Source organism: Rhamphochromis longiceps, linkage group LG9, assembly GCF_057381845.1.
Source record: "Rhamphochromis longiceps isolate RC_006_pf linkage group LG9, R_longiceps_female_GT1.1, whole genome shotgun sequence".
Lineage (NCBI taxonomy): Eukaryota > Metazoa > Chordata > Actinopteri > Cichliformes > Cichlidae > Rhamphochromis > Rhamphochromis longiceps.
The window spans coordinates 28,078,731-28,100,505 of NC_140565.1; the positions used below are offsets into that span (position 1 = coordinate 28,078,731).

Below are 21,775 nucleotides of genomic sequence, written 5' to 3' on the forward strand. Positions count from 1 at the left end.
GGCACACAAGGGAGACTAAAAGAGCAAAGACTAATGGGACTAAAGGCTTCCATTAGCCTTTTTCCTTATAATGTTACTTCCGCAGGGATGTGTATTGTTTCAGGTTCTTTAAAGGAATCTATTCAGCTCATTTTCAACTCATATTTTTGTTTACAACAACAACAACTCTCTACAAGTGTAGCTTTGCATGATTCACAATTCACAATAATTCTTATATAACTTATACTGACCCTTGGTGCAGCTACAGTGTATTCCCTTCCTTCTCTTTATACGCCTGATTGGTTGCGTTTGGCAAACAATAGTTTTGAACAGCAGGTGGGTGGGCCTTGTGTTTTGACAGTAACTGAGATTTCCATGTTGGGGATATCCCCACCCTTTAACTTCATACAGATCCAAGCATAGAAATAACTGCCTAAAATAGAGTGTTTAAAGCACTTCAAATGCTCATTTTAGCTAATTTAAGACTAATTTACTTCTCCATATGCTTGCAATAGATATATGTACATATATATAGATAGATACTATATGACAAAATAAGGCAAACAATAGTCTGAAACAGTGAAACACATGAAACAGTGTCCATCAGTAGAAGGTTACAAGCACAACTACTTTTGCAGAACTGTGTAAGAGAACAATGTACATAGGCGTTTGTACCGGAGGTGTTTGACAAATGATGCTGCATATCAAGTAATTCCACCAAGCGATGCGTGGTTAATGAAAATGCAAATTGGTAGTTGATGTTGTTAATTCCCCAAAGCCAGCACCCAGTCCCACAGATAAACAGCATTAATGAAGTTTTAATTGCAAAAGTTGATATAAATGTAGCTAGTGGCAGGCTGTAACAATGAGTCGGAGTGTTTTTGATATCGTCTGCATTGTCGCCACAGACTTAGTAATGAAGTAGGATTGTCAAGGCTATGCTTTATGCTGCCAAAAAGTTCCCTCAGTGAGATTTTATTTGCATAATTTCCTAATGAGACACTCTGTGTTGACAGACGCAATTGTGTATGTCTGTCTGTCTGTCTGTCTTTGTGTTGCAAAGGAGATGAAGGACCTAGACTGCTCTCATTTCCCCATTATTCTCTCTGTATATGTAAAACAGGAGTGTCTGTGATCGCTGTGTTATTTTATGTGGACACGCTTGCACACAGAGGGGCTCGGGGGAAATGTCTAGGTCACCGACCTGAAATGAGCTGAGCCTCTTGCTGAAAATGGTACACACAGAAATGTAGTAACGACCCAGAAAGTTATCTGCGCTGTGGTACCTGGTGAGAAAGTGCTGTTAGGTTTATTTCAGGGAAATGTAGCTGAGTTCTATTTTGGTCAGCATGCTGTGTACTGAGATTAAATGCTGTTGTGATTTATGACTTCAAACTTTTGGGTAGCAAGTGGTTTCACATGTAGGTTTGACAGATAGTGAGTGGGAGATTCCAAATTTAGCAGCTCAGGCACAAAGTATAGTTGTATGTATAGTATGTTGCTGAGAGGACAAAAAGGGTAACTTTGAATCTTTTATCAGTTTGACCAAATTAGGGAAATAGTCAGCAGTAGTATTTTAAAAATAATCCTCAATGCTTCTCCTTCCCCTATTCATACAAACACTCATCCACCAATTGTGGCTCAGTGTCCTGGCCAAGGGCACTTTGGCATGTGGAGGATTTAAGAAAAACTTGCTCTTTCACCTGAATAGTTGAGGGATTTTCTACTTTCAGGAGGGAGTTATCATACTGTTTAGCCCTGACTTGTCAAAAGGAAAAGAAAGTCAAGCATAAGTCACATATGCTGACCAGTGGGAGAAAGAAAAGGGAGGCAAACCAATACAAATAGTGCTAGTAATCATAAAGAGCATTTATAAATTTCAAAATGCAGTTTTTCCCCAGAACACCTGCTCCATTATAATCCCAACAAGTAACAACCGTGTGATGCTGTTGGCCTGCAGCTATGTAATTAACTTTTGTCTTTGCTGTTGGATTGTGTTATTCACTATGATTATGATTGATGGTCATTTTCTATTTGCTCTTCCAGAGGAGATTTTCCAGTCCCACATTGCCCATTGGTGGTCTCCAGATGGTGCCAGGTTAGCATACGCCACCATCAATGACACCTTGGTGCCCAGGATGGAGCTGCCAATGTTTACAGGCTCACCCTACCCAATAGGGAAAGAGTACCATTACCCTAAGGTATACTTTTTCCTTCTTTAAACATCTGTACTGATGCAGATAGTTTAAATTATAGAAATAGAATGGTTTAAGCAAAGTGTTTTTATGTTTTGCTTTGTTTTTTTATGGGATATTATGCTCAGTTACTCACTTTGTTTTCATTCTGATCAGGCTGGAGAGGAAAATCCAGTCATCACTCTTTATGTCGTGAACCTTAACGGCCCTCTGCACACCATTGAAATGAGGAGGCCTGATGATCCCAGGATAGGGTGAGTCATCCAAAACTATCAAACAGTCTACCTCTGTGCTCAGTCAACCGATGCACATTTTACACAGCGTAGATTTGGCTCAGATTTGCAGTCACATAAAACCGGTGGAAAATCATTGGCTTTTTTTTTTTTTGGCATATCTGTACAAACAGTCAAGATGTGATTGCAGGACAGACTTTAAGCTTCAGTTAAAGAGGGTTTATAACTTTTGTAGGATTTAGAGTATTTAGAGTCCCCAGTTCAGATAAATATTTTTTAATGAATCATTAATTATGTATATTATGTAAATCAGTAACAACAATAACTTAAAATGTAAAGTAAAACAAGTAAAGGTTAAAAATACATCTAATCAGGGACTTGTAACTGATGTAAGTGGCTTCCCTGCCGACCCATCCAGTGTCCAAATATGGAGATTTATACCTTTCCTGTACATGGATGAAAAATGAGGATGAAAAAATTTTTTATGTTCAGAATCACAAATCTGTAGATCAACAGAAAAGTCCTAAATATGAGTTGTATATACATGTGTTATCATAGGTGATGCAAAGCAATATGGATTTTTGGATAATAAAATATTTTTGAATACAGTATATTACAGAGTCATAGTGGGTATTTTTATTATATGATATGCTGCACAGACTGGGGGATTTTCTGTCCCCAGTGATGCATTTTTCCTTAATAGGGTGTTGTGTTTAAGTTTAATGCCTCTATTTAGTCTCTTCATATTTACAGCCTATTTTTCCACCTCTTTATACACTGCTTGATTTCTCTGTGTTCAGATGCAACCACTTTTTCCATCATCTTATTTTTACCCGCATTGCAGCTGATACCAACGATAATAAATGCTAAATATGCTTTCTGTTTGCCAGTGAGTACTATGTGACCATGGTGAAATGGGCCACCACCACCAAACTAGCCATTAATTGGCTGAACAGAGCACAGAACATCTCAATCCTCACACTATGTCAGGCTACAACGGGAGTCTGCACTAAGGTGAGCACAGTGTGCATGGCACATGTGCCGCAAGTATGAAAGGCTGTTTCTTTATCCCAACTGAAGTCTGTTTATCTGTTTCCACAGAAACACGAAGATGAAAGTGAAGGGTGGCTCCACAGGCAGGTGAGAATGATAATACACACGTGTGTGTAAGGTAGATTTAGAGTATTAAGGCACTGAGGTACTTATCCTTTCCTTTGTAGCAGTCATTAAATTATAGCCACTGTTTACTTGCTTTGTTGCCTGGCATTTCTTGCCTGACGACATGCACAGTCATTAAATTCAAGCTTTAAATTTAACATGGCTTTGTTCCAAGCAGTGTATGCTGTCTTTTTAAATTATAATGCGGGAATGCCAGTATAATTACTGCATTAAGCAGCCTGCGTATTTAGTTGTCTGTAGCAGTCTTTATTTTATGTCTTGTTAAGTGAAAACACTTAGATCAACCCTCTCTGTGTATTCAGAATGAGAAGCCGCTCTTTTCCAAAGATGGTCTGAAGCTGTTCTTCACACGGGCCATTCCTCAAGGAGGCAGGGGCAAATTCTTTCACATCTCCATGTCCATCTCCCAGGTGAGAGAATATTTGTATGCCAAGTATTTGCATCACTAACATGAAGTTAACTTGGAACTGATGAACCTTTCATATCAAACTTTCAAAAAGTGTGGCCCATATTAATGAAAAATTGTTTGAAAGACATTTTGCATACATAATTCCTTCTAGATGATTATTTGCAGCAGTTTCTGTCACCTGTAAATTGCCAAGGTGGTACATCTGATGTTTTGTACAGTGATTGTAGTGAAATATTTGTCCTGTTCCTGTCACATACAGAAACTGTTGGTGGCATTGGAGGATAACTATCATATTTTTGCTGTTTTTGCTTCTCTACACCCACAGCCCAACATTAGTACAGACACACTGCAATCTATCACATCTGGAGACTGGGATGTCACTCAAGTTCTGGCCTACAACGAGGAGAACCAACTAATGTGAGCATGCACAAACCCCCAAGCCGCCACCAGAACTCAATCATACTAAAAAGCATGTTACCACACATTTGCAACTGGTTACATTTACTCTATACTCACCACCCACTTTGTTAGATACACCTGTTCAACTGCACATTAACGCAAACATCTAATTGGGTTATGTAACCTCAAAAATATCTGCAGAACTTTAAACCAAGCTTTGAATGGCAAAGAAAAATTATTTAGCTTACTTTGACTGTGGCGTGGTTGTTGGTGCCAGGCAGGTTGATCTGTTGATATTTACCCATACTCTCTTCATCTACATTTCTTTGGGTTTACAGAGAATGGTCAAAAAAATGAAAAATATCCAGTTAACAATAGCTCCCTGGGTGAAAATGCCTCGTTGATGCCAGTGGTCAGGATAGAATTCCAAGAGTGCTTTGAGCTGATAGGAAGTCAACAGTAACTCAAGTAACAACTCACCACAACTAAGATATGCAGAAGAGAATCTCTGAATGCACAACACATTGAACCTTGATGGGGTACAGCAGCAGATGACCACACTGAGTGCCACTCCAATAAGCTTAGAATAAACTGAGGTTACAATTCACACCAAAATTGGGCAACAGAAGATTGGAAAACCCAAATGGAATTCACGGTCACCAGATCTGGATCCAGGTATCACCTTTGTGATATAAGAGAACAGGAGATTTGCACTGTGGCATCTGCAGACAAATCTGCAGCAACTGTGTGACGCTATCATGTCAATATGGACCAAAATCTCTAAGAATTTTTCCAGCACCTTGATGAATCTATGTCATTAAGAATTAAGACAGGATTGAAGGCAAAAGGGTGCCCAACCCATTGTTTCAGTGGTTTGACAATAAAATCATTCTTCATTTTTATTATAGGTATATATGGTCTTTAGGGCTGAAATATTGGGAAATAGATGCTCTACTGTGCCACCTCAAACAATTCCACACAACAAACTGCCCTGAATGCACACACATAAAAACTGCCTCGAGTCTCCATTGCACCCATGAGGAGTGTGACTCATTCCCATCACTCCCTGATAATTACACTCCCACTGTGATCTGACTAATAATAATAATAATGGATTGGATTGATATAGCGCTTTTCAAGGCACCCAAAGCGCTTTACAATGCCACTATTCATTCACTCTCACATTCACACACTGGTGGAGGCAAGCTACGGTTGTAGCCACAGCTGCCCTGGGGCAGACTGACAGAAGCGAGGCTGCCATATCGCGCCATCGGCCCCTCTGGCCAACACCAGTAGGCAAGTAGGGTAAAGTGTCTTGCCCAAGGACACAACGACCAGGACAGAGAGCCCCGGGATCGAACCGGCGACCTTCCGATTACAGATACGCTTCCCAACCCCCTGAGCCACGGTCGCCCCGGACTAACATGACTTCACATATTTATACCCTCATCCAAACATATATAGACACACAGTTCCTCTTTTTCCCTGAGAGTTGCAGGGATTTGAAAAAATCCCAGCCAAATGGGGGTAAGATTTGTCCCATTTCTGTTCTGGGTTCTTTTATAAAACATCTTTTCTAGTCGGGGTATTACTGGGGTAGTCCCAAAGCTGACTGGGGAACACAGCTCTGCTAAAGTCACAGAGTAGACCAAAAATAACAATTATACATGACTGTCATTCCATTTTTGCGTTTTTTATGTTTACACAGATACTTCTTGAGCACTGAAGATGGTCCAAAGCGAAGGCATCTGTACAGGTATTAGCTGTTCGAACTTACACTGCACTTGAAAAACTAGTGGCTTTGATAGTTGGGAAAAAGTGTTTTTTAGTTTCAATGTTAAAAACAAACACTCATATTTATTTCCATAGTGCGGACACATTTGGTTCATTCAACCGTCGCTGTCTGACCTGCGCCTTGTCCAACAGCTGTGGATATATCAGTGGCTCCTTCAGCCTCAACATGAGCTACTTCCTGCTCAACTGCCAAGGTAGTACCATGTGTGAATTCAGCCTCTGTTTAGCTTATCCACTTAAAGATGTCACACAGGACTCTCTTTTAACAATGACAATGAAGTTACAAAGTGCATGAGTGCAAACTTTTAAAATGGGCATTGCTATTTTTATTACATCACAGTGTGCCATGTGCAAGGAGACAATGCAATTCTGTGATGATAAATCAGCCATCATATAAATGGCCAATCCTCCAGTTTGCATTTCTTATTTGTTTATACCTTCAGGGACAATACATATTAATCAACATTACTACAAGTGTACCAGTGAGTTTACTAGATTACCACTGGGTAATTTTTCAACTGTTGACCCCTGGCCAGATGTTAAATTAGCCTTTAAAAGCATAAATGAATATTTAAAAGCCTCAAAACAGTAAAAAGCTTTAGAAAGAAGAAGTCGAAAGAGAAGTGCAGGCTGTTAAAATGCAACCACATAATATCCTGTTGTATTACACATGATAAGCATAAGCCAGAGGGTACACATTGGATAAAATGTCATATTGTGTCATAATGTTAAGCTTTAAAATTTTGTTTGTTTTGAAGTTTATATGATAATAAATTAGCTACACTTAAGAGAATACACATCCTACACTGCTAGTCATGTATGTGTCCTTTGACTTACTGTAATAATTTAATCACATAAAAGGGATCGCTTTTGTAGTCATTGCTATAGGTGTGTCTGTTGGTTCAAAGTGGTTTCTCTCAGTAATCTGTAGCTTGGTGTACTTGAATGCACATTCAAGTAATGCTTTTATTAAGCTTCAACATCTGTCTGATGTTGAAGCTAAATCATCAGACAGATGTTAAAATCAGGGTCACACCAAATGTGAAAAATCTCCAAGATCAGTTTTTGTAATATGATAAATCGAGTACTATATCTTACGAAAGGGCCTGGAGAAAGATGTACGGGCATTTTTTTTTTCAATTCGATGGCCTATAAAGTTACATGACATACAAAATTATAATATATATAATATACATTATAAAAAAATATAATTTCATGTGTTTATGTATGTTTTACAGCTTATAGAAGCCAAGGATTTCAGCCAATTCTGCTCCAGTCATATGTGTAAAGACGATAAAACACACCATTTTAGTATATAATGCTAATAGGTCAAAGGTCACAGTCACACAGATTAGGAAAAGGCTTTAGTTTCCACTGGATCATCTCCAAACTTCAAATCATTGTGGGACAAGCACTTTCTTTGAGCTCTTTAAAATATTTTTTTCAGTACAGCAGTGTATGACTTCACCATGACACACAAAGGATTAATATATCACACTAGATTTCCATGTTAACAGTACTGGACCACACAAATGATCTATGAAAACGATGATGTCACGATGGAGATGTCATTATTGAAAATTAATGACATCAGTATAAAATATCAGCGTTTTAGTATAGCCCCTGCCCTTTGGGGGGAGTTGTGCAATAGTGCTCTTGTATTACTTCCTCTTTCTCAGTGATGTACAATAACATGTATACAGTGCGTGTACGATATTAAAACCTGTAATGATATTTTATATACTAATCATATGTTTTGTATGTAAATGTGAGCAACTGTAGCAAAGTCTTTGAAATGAGGTGAAGTATATATAAAACATACAGTACAGTACTTAGAAATTACACTGTAGTAAAAATGTTTCTACCAATTTTCTTTTGGTGAGATGTTGTTGCTAAAATGATTTCATATTTCTGTTGTGTTGCTGGTAGGTAGTTCACCGAAAAGTGACAGCACTGTGGCAAAAACAGAGCCGGTGCTCGGATGACTTTACTTGTCACAATGTCAAAAGCTTCTTTCACCATTAAAAAAAGAGATCCCATATCATTGCACTTCTCCTACCTTTGATCCATTTATTCAATATCAAAAGAAGAGACAATCTTCTCCTGGTGATCAGAGAAATATCAAAATGTCACAGCACTGTTGTCATGCCGCAGCAGAAACTGTGTCTCAGTCTGACTTGAAGCCTGTAGCCTCAATATTTAATCACTGATGTAACACTTCAGTGTCAATACTTGCTAACTGACCACCACTGATCTAAGATCAGACTTGAACCGACCAAAATGCAATCACACCCTTTGTGCTCAACCTCTGACAGTCTCTGACAGTCAATAATCTTGTACCTCATGTATTTGTAGTGCAGTTCTTTCCTTCACAGCCTGCCTGTGATCTCATGTGATGAGATTATAATATCATAATCACAAGGAAAGGGAGTGTAAGGGAGAGAAAAAGGAGCCAGGGAGAGAGCGGCCGGTTTGCTCTTCGACAAATACAACCACAGTGTTCCTCTATTTTATTCTCAATTTGCTAAGTGCATCAATCACTTCATTTGCTGCCCCTCCTCCCTGCAGTCTGAGGTTTTAGGGCTGTGCCTCTGTTTGTGGCCTAGATATGGAAAAGCTATTAGAGCTATTGCATTACATAAACTGAATAAGCAAAGATGTGCTTCTTTGTCTGTCAGACAAATGATCTGGTATCTTTCAGGGTTTTGTTTTGTTTTTTTCTTTTTGTGCATTCACTGAAGGACACTGTGGCATCAGTGTGCATTTGTTAGGAAACATACACTTTTCCCTTGCTATAAACAAATAGTAAATACAGCAACCTATGTATTAATATTATGGTGATTTAAAAATAAATTGTTTTTTTAAACAGTCCATAGTAAGTCAGAATGTCCACATGTCATGGTCAAATATAAAGATACATAGTATTTGAGCTCTGATCTTCTTTTTAGGGCCGGACATCCCGTTTGTGGCTGTTTACAAGACACAGAGAGACACAGAAAGTGAGACACAAGACAGAGAAAGTGAGTATTTCAACCAAGCAGCAGGTCTCCATGTCAAAAAGTATATTTCCTCTAGTGGCTGGCTCCAGAAGCAAGTCATTGCCTTAGCTTCTCATGTTAAAATGTCCAAATTTACAAAGTTAAAAAGTTAATTTTGGTGAAATCAGGGTCACATCAAACGTGGAAAATCTGTAAAAGCTTTTTATTACCCACAGTTTTTTATGGATGATCTTCAAACTTCACAACAATGTCGCCCTTGCTACCTGTCTGTATCCACATTCTTAATAAAGTTTAAATGTGTGAGTTTTAAACTAAAAATCTATTTATTTATTTTTAAAGAAGAATTGTATTTACTTTTGTAGGAGGAAATTAGCTGTACACAAGCTATAATTTTTCGCCTGAATTAGAATTTGAACAGATTTTTGACTCACCTTAGGGGCTAGCCCCTAGTGGCCTTATAAAGAACTCCAGTTTTGACGCTCCTGCTTCCTCTTTCAGCCCTGGAAGCTACCTTTTGACACAAATGAATATTTACAAGCCTGAATGGAATGAAACACATTAGAAATGACCTTCTCTACATTACCATATTTGCTATATTTAACCTGACCTTGTCAAAAGGGAGCAGAAGTGTTTGCAGTGTAGTGCAAAGTGATCACCTTTGCACTGAGTCACTGTTTGTCTACAGGCCAAGTGTGGCATGACAGACGTAATGACATTACTCCTCACAATGGATGTCCTCATTAGATTATAACCTGCCCAACAGCACTATCAGCATACTGTTATTTGATTACTACAGTGTGTATGTGTGTGCCAGTCTTTATCATCTTTAAGTAATGAGATCTCCCCGTCCTGAATATGTTAAAAAACAACTCTGTAAATTTCATTACCATATATTATTCGATGTATTCACCTTCACAACAGCATTTTTGTAAGTGCAATCCATTTTTTTCCTGCCACTCAGTATGCTGCATTTAAAGGCATGTCTTTCTAAGTGACCTGTAGGTCTTTCTAATGTCCTGCTGTAAGCAATGGTAGAGACAAGATCACATTAGAATTAGTGTATGAAGTCTCCTCATCTCATTCCAATTTGGCCGTCTTGATTTGGTGCCTGCTTTTACATCTCCTCTACAACATCTATGTTTAGGTTTCATGGGGGGGGGAGATTTTTCTTATCGCCTCTAAAATTTTTATGTAGCACATCTATAAGGAGATTACTCTCTATTCTGCTCCTGTAACAAATCAGTCATTTGAAACATGAGCTGCCTGACAAAAATACTGTAAACTGTTATCTCACATACTCTCTTCAGGTATTGTAGAAGTCTATAAACTGGAGAGCAATGAGAAAGTGAGGCTGACCTTGGAGTCCATGCAGATGCCCATAGTGGAGTACAAGGAGATCAACATGGACGACTATAGTATGTATCAGACCACCAGACTCTTACTGTATAATGGCATATTATTAGGAACTTAATGCTAATGATGGAGTAATACAGAGCTTATTTCACTTCTTTTTATATTAAAAGATGCCACGGAGCTGAGGTAAACTGAGCCAAAAGATGTTTGTCAATCAAAACAAACTGATTCCTGATTAAAAAAGAAAAAAAAACAAACCCATAAAGTTTGAAATATATTTTATTTGTAGACTGTATGTAAAAGATGGACATAGCCATCATGATGGCTGTCTTCATGTTTTGAAGCCAGATGTGAGGAATAAGGGGCAGGTCTGCCTGAGAACCAGACGACACTGAATGCTCATATGGTGACATGAGCTCTAAAACCCTGCTTTAATATTTGTTTAACGCCAGATGAAAAATGTGGGCCCAGATTAAAATCACTCTAAATGGAAAATGATAACTCTAGGGAAATATTCATATAGAAGCGAATGGGAAAATAGCCTTGGACTTGCCCTCTATGAACAGTTTGTTGTATGTATGTGGTTTTAGTCTCCCATTTTTGGTCACACTTTTTTCGTAAATCTCGACCATATCATGTTTCAAAAAGGAATTTCTGTGGCATTTTCCTCTTCATTGTTAATCACAAGTTCTTGTCAAATGAGCAAGCGGTTTGAGAGCCAGACCTGTCACATCAATTTTTCAGCAAGCCATGAAAATGCTCATCTCAAGGCTTCAAAACTGGCCTTCAGAAGCCAACAGGTGATGTCACAGTAGCTGTGTCCATAAGTTATGCTATCTGTGGTTCTTAAGCATATAAAATGGGTTGTTTTCTGTGCTACAGTCATGATCCAGCTTACTTTGAACATGCATTGCTAAGCTAGCAACTGAAGCCATGAAGTCTATTACCTCCGAAAAGATAATAAATTAAGGCATTTTCTCATAGACATCCATACAATTTGACTTAATTTAGCAATCCAAAACTGCGGCACTAACAGCTAGAAAGTTTAGTGCACAGAACCAGGGGTTATGTTTTGTGTTTGTGAAAGAGACCTTAGTTGCTTTTGTGTAACAGTTGTTTGACTTGACATTGCAGCCTTGTCGATGCAGATCCTGAAACCAGCTGGCTTTGTCGAAACGTCACACTACCCTCTGCTCCTGCTTGTGTATGTATCAACAAAAGTGTGTGTCTATTAGCAATGCAGTCTCCACTCCAAGTTATATGAGGACATATCCGTCCATATCAATGCAAACATGCCAAGCAGATAAATTTCTTTGTCCCTGACACCTGCTGGATAATAATTACACTGTGACAAACTGAACCTCCTCTCCACCATTTTTTCATGAGCGTTCCTTTCTTCCAGCCTTGAACTATATTTTTATTCTCCAGGTCAGATCTAGGTTTCTCACCGTTTTAGAAAAAAAAAAACACACTACTATAATTTATTGTATCGTCATTCATACCTGTAAAAATGATTTATTAGAAGTTTAAATCATTAGGAATTATTTCACCTCTTCATCACAGTCATAACTTGCAGTTGAAACTCTTACACCATTTAGCAGGCATGCCGTTGATTTTGAGTAAGTTTTTCTATTCCATGTCCCCATTTTTCTCTGTTTTCTGTTCATCTGCTGTTGCTTTTCTTGCGCTGTATAGCTCAAATGTTTAATTTAAAAAATAGACTGCAGAAAATTGGGACATAAGGTTATGCACTTTATTTTCACATGGACACAAAGTTAGGACTGAAATAAGGATCGCATCACTTGTGGTAGCCTCGATTTCACTTCACTGCTCTGCTTGTGGTGCAGCGATGGGACACCTGGTGACCAGATGGTGTCAGAGCAGTTTCACTTGGATTGGGCCACGGTGCTGGTGAGCAGCTTCGGCGCCATCGTGCTGCGTTGTGACGGGCAAGGCAGCGGCTTCCAGGGCACCAACCTGCTGCATCGGATCCAGAAGAAACTGGGCGTGTTTGAGGAGCAGGATCAGAAGGATGCACTTAAGTATGTGGATAAAGTCGTGCTGCTTTATTGAGAAAAACACATTAAACTGTGTAATTTGCAGAAGTCATCTGCCAGATCTTAAAGCCACATTTATTCACACGCACACACACACAAATAAATTTACATTATCATCTGTAAATTCTTCATTAGTTACTGCTATGAAAATATATTTTGCACACACACTGATAGCAGCTGGTCTGGCAGAACTGAAAACGTGCATTTAATGTGCAAGTGTTAAACAAACACTGTGAATTTAATATAGTATAATGGATCGTTTATTGCAAACAGCTGCTAAAACATCTTGTAAGTTAGAGCTACAGCTGCTACTGTGAGACAGTTTTTCTAAAAGTCAAACTGAACCAATGTTTATCTTTGACAGTTTTATTCTAAAGGAGCCCTATGTTGACAAAAACAGAGTCGGAGCATTTGGAAAGGTAAGAATAGTGTCAGTATGTGCATTCTGGGTCCAAAGATTGACCAAAATAGTCCATTCTACACTCAAGTATCTCTGTGTTAACATGCAGTTGTTGTACTTCAGGTGTATGGAGGCTATGTGACCAGCCTGTTGGTCAGCGGTGAGGAATCTCCTGTAAAATGCGGCGCTGTCCTCTCACCCATCACAGATTTTGAATTGTATGGTAAGCTGTGTTTGTTTGCAGCTTTTTGCATTTGAAAAATCACCACTCCACTACGTGTACTAAACAAATGCAGTAACCCTGCATAATCAGTCAGGCTCAGGCAGCACTGACAGAATATTCAGAGGAAAAGGGAAGACAGATTGCAAATCTAGCACCTTTAACCCCACAGCGGGGATATCTTTTCAGGGACTGCGTCACGCAAGTAGGCACTCATGAGTATGATGGTGCAGACAAACCTAGAACTCAATCACATCAGCGCCAGACGAAGTTAACAACACCAGCCTCACCTCGGCTACCCGAGGAATACAATGTGTGAAATGCAGAAGTGCTGTGCACCGAGGGAGTGACAGTACGAGAGACGCAGGGAACAAGGAACGAGGTGCGGTGCTGTTGTAGCTGGAGGCGCACCGAGTCAGGAAAGTGCAAATTAAGGAGGAGCTGGGCATTGCGGTGTGACTGATTTCCTATCTATTTGATTTCTCTCGCTCTGCCAGAGGCGGTGAGAGACGTGCCATGACACTGGAATTGCGGAATTGCAAATGAAGACTCTTGTAACAGCCTCAAAACTAAGGAATATGTAGATGGCTGAATATATTTAGACATAGGGATAAAAAACCACCCTCAAACAAAGAGTGATTAATGGAAGATTTGATTTGATCTTAACAACAAAGCTAATAAAAGATAACCGAAGCCTATTTCCCCCTCTAGCTTCTGCATTTTCTGAGAGATACCTTGGACTGCCCAAACCTGACACAAGAGCATACACGGTAAGATTTTATTACTTTTTTTTTTTTTCATTTTCTTTCCAGTTGTAATAATTATCAAAATAATCTGCTGAAATGTGTTTTTTAGATGGCAAATTTAGCCCACAGAGCGTCTCAGTTTATGGATAAGAAGTTTCTGATTATCCATCCTACAGCTGACGGTAGGTCAGGAATTATAATCATCTTCATAACTGAATATGTAAAAGATAAACAATAATCTGTCTCATTTGGTTTCTTTAGAAAAAGTCCACTTTCAACATACAGCGAAATTCATTGCCCAGCTCATCAGTGAAAAGGCCAACTACACCCTACAGGTATGCAGTCTTTCTTTTCCTTGTTCAGTCCAACCTCTGGGAGCTTTGTGATCCCAGTGGTGGTCTCGCAGCAGGCAGAGGATTAGCCCTTCACAATGTCTGCCTCACACATAATGAGATTATAAGACCTCCTTGGGCATCCTGCATTAACACCATGACTAATCCCTTTATAACACATTGCTCTGCTGGCGAATGTTCATCAAAGCTCATTACTGACCAACAGACACATTAGTGTGCACAGTATTAATATTAGATCTCTACTAGTTTATGATGGGTTCAAATAAACACTATCACTTAGTTACTGTCGGTTGAAAAACACTTTGAGCTCTGGTAATATACACTTACTAGATAGTTTATAAGCTTTGCTAATACCAGGTTGGAACCTCTTTTGCCTTCAGAACTATCTTAATTATTCTGGTACAGATTCAAAGTTTTCTCTTCGGTCACGCTCGGTTGATTTTTCTAGTCGGCACACTCATTTCCTCCATTATGCGCTGGCTCCATTACCCGCTGGCTGCTTCCCAAACAAACACACGTGTGGCTTGGCACTTGCGCTGTACGTAACAAGTCACGCGACGTGACGCTGCGGCTGTGATTGGTTCGGCTCTGCGCTACTTAATTTGGATTGACTGACCTTTTTTTTTTTTTTTTTTTTTTTTTTGTTGAGGACAAGAGCGGCGAGGTCTATCGCGATAGCTTAATTTCTCTATCGAGTAAAAGTTATATCGCGATACATATCGTTATCGTTCTATCGCCCAGCTCTAGTGGCTGCACATCAGTGATGTGAATATCCCATTTCACCACATCCCAAATTCAGTCATTTGAGTACAGCGAACTTTCTGTTGTGTTCAAGAAACCAGTTTGACATGATTTGAGCGAAATGACGTGTTAGTCGGCTGCTATCACAAAGGTAGGCTATGGCATTTAAACAATGCTCAGTGGGTGCTAAGGAGCTCAAAGTGTGACAAGAAAATATCCTCCATACCATTACACAACTGCAACAACCTGAACCATGGATGCAAGACAGGATCCATGCTTTTATATTTTACAGGGTATATCAAACAAGAGTCGTCCAGTTTCAAAGTGCTTTAATTCTGCAGCCCTACACCAGTAACAAGCGAAACATGTACTGTTAGAAAGAGGGGATTCACGAGTTTCACATAGTTGCTGGTAGGTAGCAGTGGTTACAGTGAGTCCAAACATGCTCCCAAAAATTTGGGACAAGTTTAACTATCGTATGGACATTTGCCATGCGTGTGGAGGGCGACATATTGAGCACTTGTGAACATTGTAAGTTTTATATGTAAAACTTTATGTTCAGCCATGTATTTAAAAATTTAAACCAAGCTTCTATGTACATTACTTTAAAAGGTATAACCTTTTATAACCGGATTATTCTTTTGATAACACCCTGTATATGCCATCCCAGTGTTGCAACAGGAAAACTGAAACCTTCATGCTCTGAACACTTGGTGTGGTCTTTAGCTGCTCTAGGTTGGACATGTTGCACATTAAGAGATGCTTTTCTGTATACCTAGGTTATAATCAAATGGTTAATTGAGTTACTATTGCCTTCCTATCAGCTCAAAGTGGATTGACAATTCTCCTCTAACATCAACAAGGCATTTTCACTAAGAGAACTACCACTCACTTTTCAAACTAGTCTCTTTAAACCATAGAAATGGTCCTGGTAGAGCAGCAGTTTCTGAAATATTCGGACCAGTCTTACTGGCACCAATAATACATTAAAGGTTACTAAAATTACCTTTCTTCCCTATTCCGTTGCTTATTTGGAGCATGTGTGCATGCCTAACTGTACTGAACTGCTGTCATGTTATTAGATATTTGCGTTGACATGCAGCTGAACAGGTATCTAATCGTAAGTGAGCCAGACCAGTGAAGATACCTTGTCTGTTAGTAATAACAGTTCAACTACACATTTAATCCCTGAGATCCCTAAATGTAAAAAGATCTGAAATTTCAATAACATTTTTCAGTTTTTCTACATAATTAAGAAAGAGTTGTTATTAATTGATCTATTACTTAATTACTCTGCTATAGTATAAATTGTCGTAGGGGAGGTCTTTATATGCAGGAAAACGCTTAAATTTATTAAAATACAATTAAAGGTTCAAAATGTATGCCCTCCTTCATATTTTCCAAAGCCATCCATTGGGCTGGATTTTGGGCCTTGTGTTTGACACACCTGGAGTAAACTGTTGTTTTCACTTAGCCAGGATGGTATTATTGTAGGGTCAATACCTTATAATAAAAAGTGCTTTGAGGCAACTGATATTGTGATTTGGTGGTATATAAATAAAACTGAAATCAATTGATTGTGTGAGGTTCTGATCCACAGTCCATGTCAAATGATAGATGGCTGCCAACCAGCAGAGGAACTAAACAAAGTAAAGCTGTTAGCATGAAAACTGATTTTAGCTACCTGAGATAAAAACTTCACTGTGTTTCTTTGTAGGTGTACACTATATTTAGACGCTATTGACAGAAAGACCAATTTACCTCACGAAACACAGAGCTTTGTAGCCTCCTTGCAATCGAAGAACAAAGTCCACAGAGTGAGGCAGCAGTGCTAACCACTGTGCCACCCTGCTGCACACTTCAGAAGATTATTTCATCAGCATCAAAAAAAGATTTTTAAAGACCAAAAATGTCATTTGTATCCAGTTTCTTCAGATATACCATTCAGTAATCATATTAGTAGCATGACTAGCATGAATGCTAGTCCCCTAGAAGTTCAGTAAATGATTTTGTAATTAATTTTGGTTAAATTAAAAAAAAATTAAGAATTACTAAACACTGAATTCAAGTGATGTTCTTCCCTTATTCTTTGTGTTTAAGATCTACCCAGACGAGGGCCACTTCATCCACAGTGAAGCAACGAGGCAGCATCTCAGTCAGTCCTTGGTGAACTTTTTTGAGGAGTGCTTCAGGCTACCAGAAAGAGTGTTTGAGGAGGCTCTGGAAGAAGAGATTGAAGATGAGGGTTAGACTGGCCTCATAGGGCCTCCTCCTGTGCCCCAGATCCTTCCAACCCATCTGGTCATCTACCTCCCTCCATTCTGTCCCTGGTGTCCACAGTATGCAACTCTCATTTGTCTTTGGTCCATCGTTTTCCTCCCCGTGTCCACACACTGCACCTGAGACTGCCTTTTTCCAGCAGACAACACATTTGATCCTCCACCCATTCTTACTCCCTTCCCTCCTGCCCCAAGTTGGAATCAAAAAGGCTCGTGAGAGCCAGTAAAGACTGATGACCTGATATGAAGTCTGGGAAAATACTGACGGGAAGCAGTCTTCTCCACAACAGGGGAAGGACCAGCTCCTCAAAAGCAGTGGAGAGAAAGGATCAGCTCTCACACAGACTTAAAGCTGTGAGGAGAAGGAACACTTTATAGCACATAACTTGTGGGCTTGTATATTAATGAAAATCAGACCCCTGGTGAAAAACGCTAACTGGCATTGGTCATAAATGGGTGTCTGGAATAGTGGGGATACAGGAAATGTTACTATTTTTAAAGTTGTGAAGAACTTTTCATGTTGGACTGTGATTGTGTCTGTTGTTCTTACAGTATGTAAAATAGCACACAAGCATTCATCCAGCTATAACATGTTTTTCTTTTGGTACTCATGTTTGCCCTGATGTTAGTTTTATCTTGTAAATTTCATTTTACGTATTTCAGTGATGCTGACAGAATTCCCTGTTTTGAAAACTATTCCAAGAGAAAAAATACCTTTATTTATCTGACACAGTTTTATTGTGACGCTCGCGGTTATTCAAATGTTGAAAACAAAAACAAAAAAAGCATTAACTTGTTTTAGTCACTGTGCCTTACTTTGTCAAAAAACATCCAGCTGTGAGGTTGCATCTCTAGAGTGGATTTTTAGGGAATAGTTTAACATGTTGGCAAGATTGATACCACTTCTGATTGTTAAATATGAAGCTACAAGTATCTACTTAGCTAAGCCTAGCGCAAAGACTGGGCACTCTGGGAAACCACTATCCACCAGCCTGCCTGTTTCTGGGTCAGCCCCTGTTAGCTAATCTATGATGTACACTATGGTAGGTTATGGCAGTGTGGACTGTATCCTGGCCAGGAGCAAGGACTTCCTAGAGTCACCAGAGATGTTAGTATATTCATTTTTAACCCTTTTTGATAGAAACAGGCTAGCTGTACATATTTCTCTGCTTCAAATCTTTACGCTACATGAACCTTAAGCTAGCTGTCGTTTCATATTTAACAGATATGTGAGTAGTATCAATCTTCAGATAAAACTCATAGTAAGCGTATTCCCCTTAATGCCTTGTGAATATTAATTGTTTTCTACTTACAGCTTGAAATTGAACTAGTTGCAGCAAATTGGCTTTTTCTTTTTTAAACAGACAAATCATTTCAGAAAATATACCCACTGACACCATGACAAAGCTAAAAATGTACATAATCTGCATGCACAGTTGCTTATAATAAGTATGTGAATGGTATAGGTGAAGAAAATGATGGAAAGTGCAATAGTGAAAGTGAAAAGTGTACATCAGCAAATACACTGAGCAAGTGTCATAAGAAGCCAAAGGGACCCTGCATCCTGAAAAATTATGCATTTACATAAGAGAGAAAAATCATTTTGGCATATCACCCAAAATAATGACTCCTTGAGGCACAATTTTAATTTAACATCTTTTATTTATTTATTTATTTATTGTTTTGTTTTTTGAATGGCCACTTGTGTTACGCTTCAGTGCATGTTATGAGGTAATTTGCAGCACTATCCCTGATAGCTGAGTCAACATGGTAATTTTTGACATCTTGAATGTTCCTTACTGGATTGCATAAGTTACATTTCCAGTAGTATTGTGATTGAGATCCCAGTCTCGTCAGCTTGATGTGTAAATGTTATTCAAATATCATTTTATTCTAAAAAACATAAAACAAAAAAAAGAAAGAAAGAAAGAAAAGAAAAAACTATTACCTGAGTGTTATTTGTGCATAAAGCATTTTGGAAGTTACATTTGACTATTCATTTCTGTTCTCCTGTTGCTGTCCTTGAATTAAGTTGAAAGTGGACTTTATTTGTTGCCAATGACAACAAAATTTTTGTTGATGGCTGTTGAGGACTTTTTTCCCCAGATGCTCAACTTTGTTATCCAAAGCATAGAAGGACATTAATGGCAGACTGTGGCATGAAGGTAAATGTTAGAATAAAAACTGATATTTTATCAGACTTTGTTTTTATTTTTATTTTTTGATTGTTGCATCTTGTGACATTTTTTGTGACCTTTTTGTGGATTTTTAAGCTATATTAGGGTTTATGGCAACTTGAGAAGTGTAGAACTAAAAACATAATATCCTCTTGTTGAGTGATGATGTAACAGCAACAAGCCTAGACCTCTGCAAATTCTTACTGGCACCATTCCTGTGCACTATCCCAAACATTTGGACACTTCACAAAAGAATAACAGCAGTGCTAAGATGTCAAAGGGACATTAAGATTAGGATCAGGTATTTTTTGTAGGGGCTAGTCCAAACTGTGGAACAGTATGTTAATGACTGACCTTTGTGCTGTTGTGCATGGGGTCATCTTAGTTGTTCTGATGGCTGAAGTTTATCTCTGCCAATGAGGGAAGTTGAGTTATTTTATTTAAAATAACTTAACCCTCAGTCTATATTTTGCCTGTACTAACGTGTTTACATTATGCTAACAGTAGCTCTCAAGTTAGTCATGAGGTAGTAGACATTACATCTGGATGGTTAAGACTTGCTCTGTTGCAGACATAAACACCTGGAGACATGACTGAGTAGTCATTCAGTGCATCCATAATTGGTTCATCGCAGGTTGTGAAATCTGTCAGAGAGGGTGCTGTGGCAAAAACCTTGTTTTAGTCACTAGTATACTGCCATGGTCTCCCATAGTTTACATAATACTTTAATAGTAGCCCAAGAATTTGGACCATTTCCATCTGTTAGTGCTGCTTAAGTGCTTTTTTGTTTTGGAAACTGAAGAAGCACGGTCACCCAGAAATGGCCAGTGACATCAGACTGGATAAACACTGGACAGTGATCATTGGTTTGTGGACTATAATTTTGAAGGCTTAAGCTTGTTAGTTTGCCATCTTGGTTTTTGGGAACCAGACTTGGCACGCCTGAAAATCAGAGGAAACAGTAGACTAATATATTGAGGAGGTATTCAGCAGAAGTTAGCCACCCCCTAAAGCATGTCCTGCTTTATTGTTTGTTCTAATTTATAAGAAACATTTATAAAATCTGATTTATTTTGGCCACCTGCTGATCATTAAATAAAACGTGTCCTTGAGGCACTTCAGCTCCAACCTAGAAGCTAGGTTAACCTGTCAAATAATTTACAGTTGATATCTTATTAGATCACATCTAAGTACTTTCAACTCAACTCACGAGCTAACTCTTCACTATTTTGAGGGGAACTGAGCCCTGAGCCTGACAGTGTAATAAAATACAGCAACACAACTGTAAACCAAGCTACAACATCCACAAAGCACAACATCCATTTAAATCCTGCACTATACCAATATTTATGTTGCCTGCATAAATCTTTCCATTTCAATTCAGCTGTAGTTTACACAGATGCACAGTACCACAAATACAAAATCAAACAAGTTAAATTATGTGTAAATATTTTCAAGTCATGATTGAAGCAGCGAATTAGCTGCTGAATAGGAGTGGCACTTTGCTAAAATTCATCAGAAGAAATATATTTGCTCAAAGGCACTTTTAGTCCCAGTGTAAACAGGATTGTAGTTGTATATCAGCGCTTTGCTCTCCCCCTCCTCAGTTTCAAATTTGTGAAAGTTCTTCCTGGCTGTGGCGAGAGAAAACAATACCAAATTTACACATCACAAGTCACTTGGCATTTTCAGCTACTGACCAGTCTACAAGGAAGCAAAAATGATGCTTTCCTACCCTCATTGACAAAGAATTCGGCCATATAGAAGGTGGTCTTGACTGCCGACGGGGAATGGGGAATAGAAGGCCGTGTCCATTCAAAAGCATTTTTCTCTGGATGCCACTGTGTCCCGTAAATAGGATAGTCATATGCTGCCAAGAGGTACAGAAAAAAGAAAAAGAATATTTAAAAAAAAAGTGTCCTATTTTGCTAAAAACCTAGTAACATAATGCTGAATTAGACACTCAGTACCTTCCACTGTTGACACAAACTCTACATTTCCATCTGTGTTTACAGTGAGAACTTTGTAAAACTTCTTCAGTTCCTCATTTGTATTGTAAGTCTGAAAGCAATAGACATGACAGGTTAGTTAGACTGCATTCAAGCAACTGCCGCTTTTCATCAAGCTGTTGACTCAGTCTAATCTCAGACGATAGAAATGAATGACATACCAACATTCCCAAGCTCCATTTGTGAGAGTTAACCGTCAGTGGCTCAGAGGCTAGATCTTTCATGAGCTGAGCAGGGAAGCCTTTAAACATCC

The 21,775-nt window shown here is 38.8% G+C and overlaps 2 protein-coding genes across 4 annotated transcripts in view; one reads left to right on the forward strand and one right to left on the reverse strand.

Moving 5' to 3' along the window:
* dpp6a (dipeptidyl-peptidase 6a) overlaps window positions 1-18,836 on the forward strand; it is a 228,636-nt gene extending 209,800 nt beyond the window's left edge. For both annotated transcript variants that reach the window (XM_085419146.1, XM_085419145.1), the window contains exons 9-26: window positions 2,026-2,180; window positions 2,331-2,428; window positions 3,298-3,421; window positions 3,509-3,547; window positions 3,889-3,996; window positions 4,321-4,412; window positions 6,103-6,150; window positions 6,264-6,382; window positions 9,137-9,208; window positions 10,495-10,602; window positions 11,675-11,744; window positions 12,388-12,582; window positions 12,962-13,016; window positions 13,121-13,220; window positions 13,929-13,987; window positions 14,073-14,145; window positions 14,225-14,298; window positions 17,158-18,836. In XM_085419146.1, coding sequence (XP_085275272.1) covers window positions 2,026-2,180; window positions 2,331-2,428; window positions 3,298-3,421; window positions 3,509-3,547; window positions 3,889-3,996; window positions 4,321-4,412; window positions 6,103-6,150; window positions 6,264-6,382; window positions 9,137-9,208; window positions 10,495-10,602; window positions 11,675-11,744; window positions 12,388-12,582; window positions 12,962-13,016; window positions 13,121-13,220; window positions 13,929-13,987; window positions 14,073-14,145; window positions 14,225-14,298; window positions 17,158-17,307 — 1,739 coding nt within the window. In that variant the 3' untranslated portion in view covers window positions 17,308-18,836. The remainder of the gene's footprint in view (window positions 1-2,025; window positions 2,181-2,330; window positions 2,429-3,297; window positions 3,422-3,508; window positions 3,548-3,888; window positions 3,997-4,320; window positions 4,413-6,102; window positions 6,151-6,263; window positions 6,383-9,136; window positions 9,209-10,494; window positions 10,603-11,674; window positions 11,745-12,387; window positions 12,583-12,961; window positions 13,017-13,120; window positions 13,221-13,928; window positions 13,988-14,072; window positions 14,146-14,224; window positions 14,299-17,157) is intronic.
* Window positions 18,837-18,978: 142 nt separating this feature from the next.
* The window catches only part of LOC146662486 (gamma-glutamyl hydrolase-like), a 10,725-nt gene continuing 7,928 nt past the window's right edge, over window positions 18,979-21,775 (reverse strand). For both annotated transcript variants that reach the window (XM_085419144.1, XM_085419143.1), the window contains 4 exons: window positions 21,684-21,775; window positions 21,484-21,574; window positions 21,249-21,383; window positions 18,979-21,147 (listed from right to left, as the gene is read on the reverse strand). The exon at window positions 21,684-21,775 is cut by the window's right edge and continues 12 nt beyond it. In XM_085419144.1, the coding sequence (XP_085275270.1) occupies window positions 21,029-21,147; window positions 21,249-21,383; window positions 21,484-21,574; window positions 21,684-21,775 (437 nt within the window). In that variant the 3' untranslated portion in view covers window positions 18,979-21,028. The remainder of the gene's footprint in view (window positions 21,148-21,248; window positions 21,384-21,483; window positions 21,575-21,683) is intronic.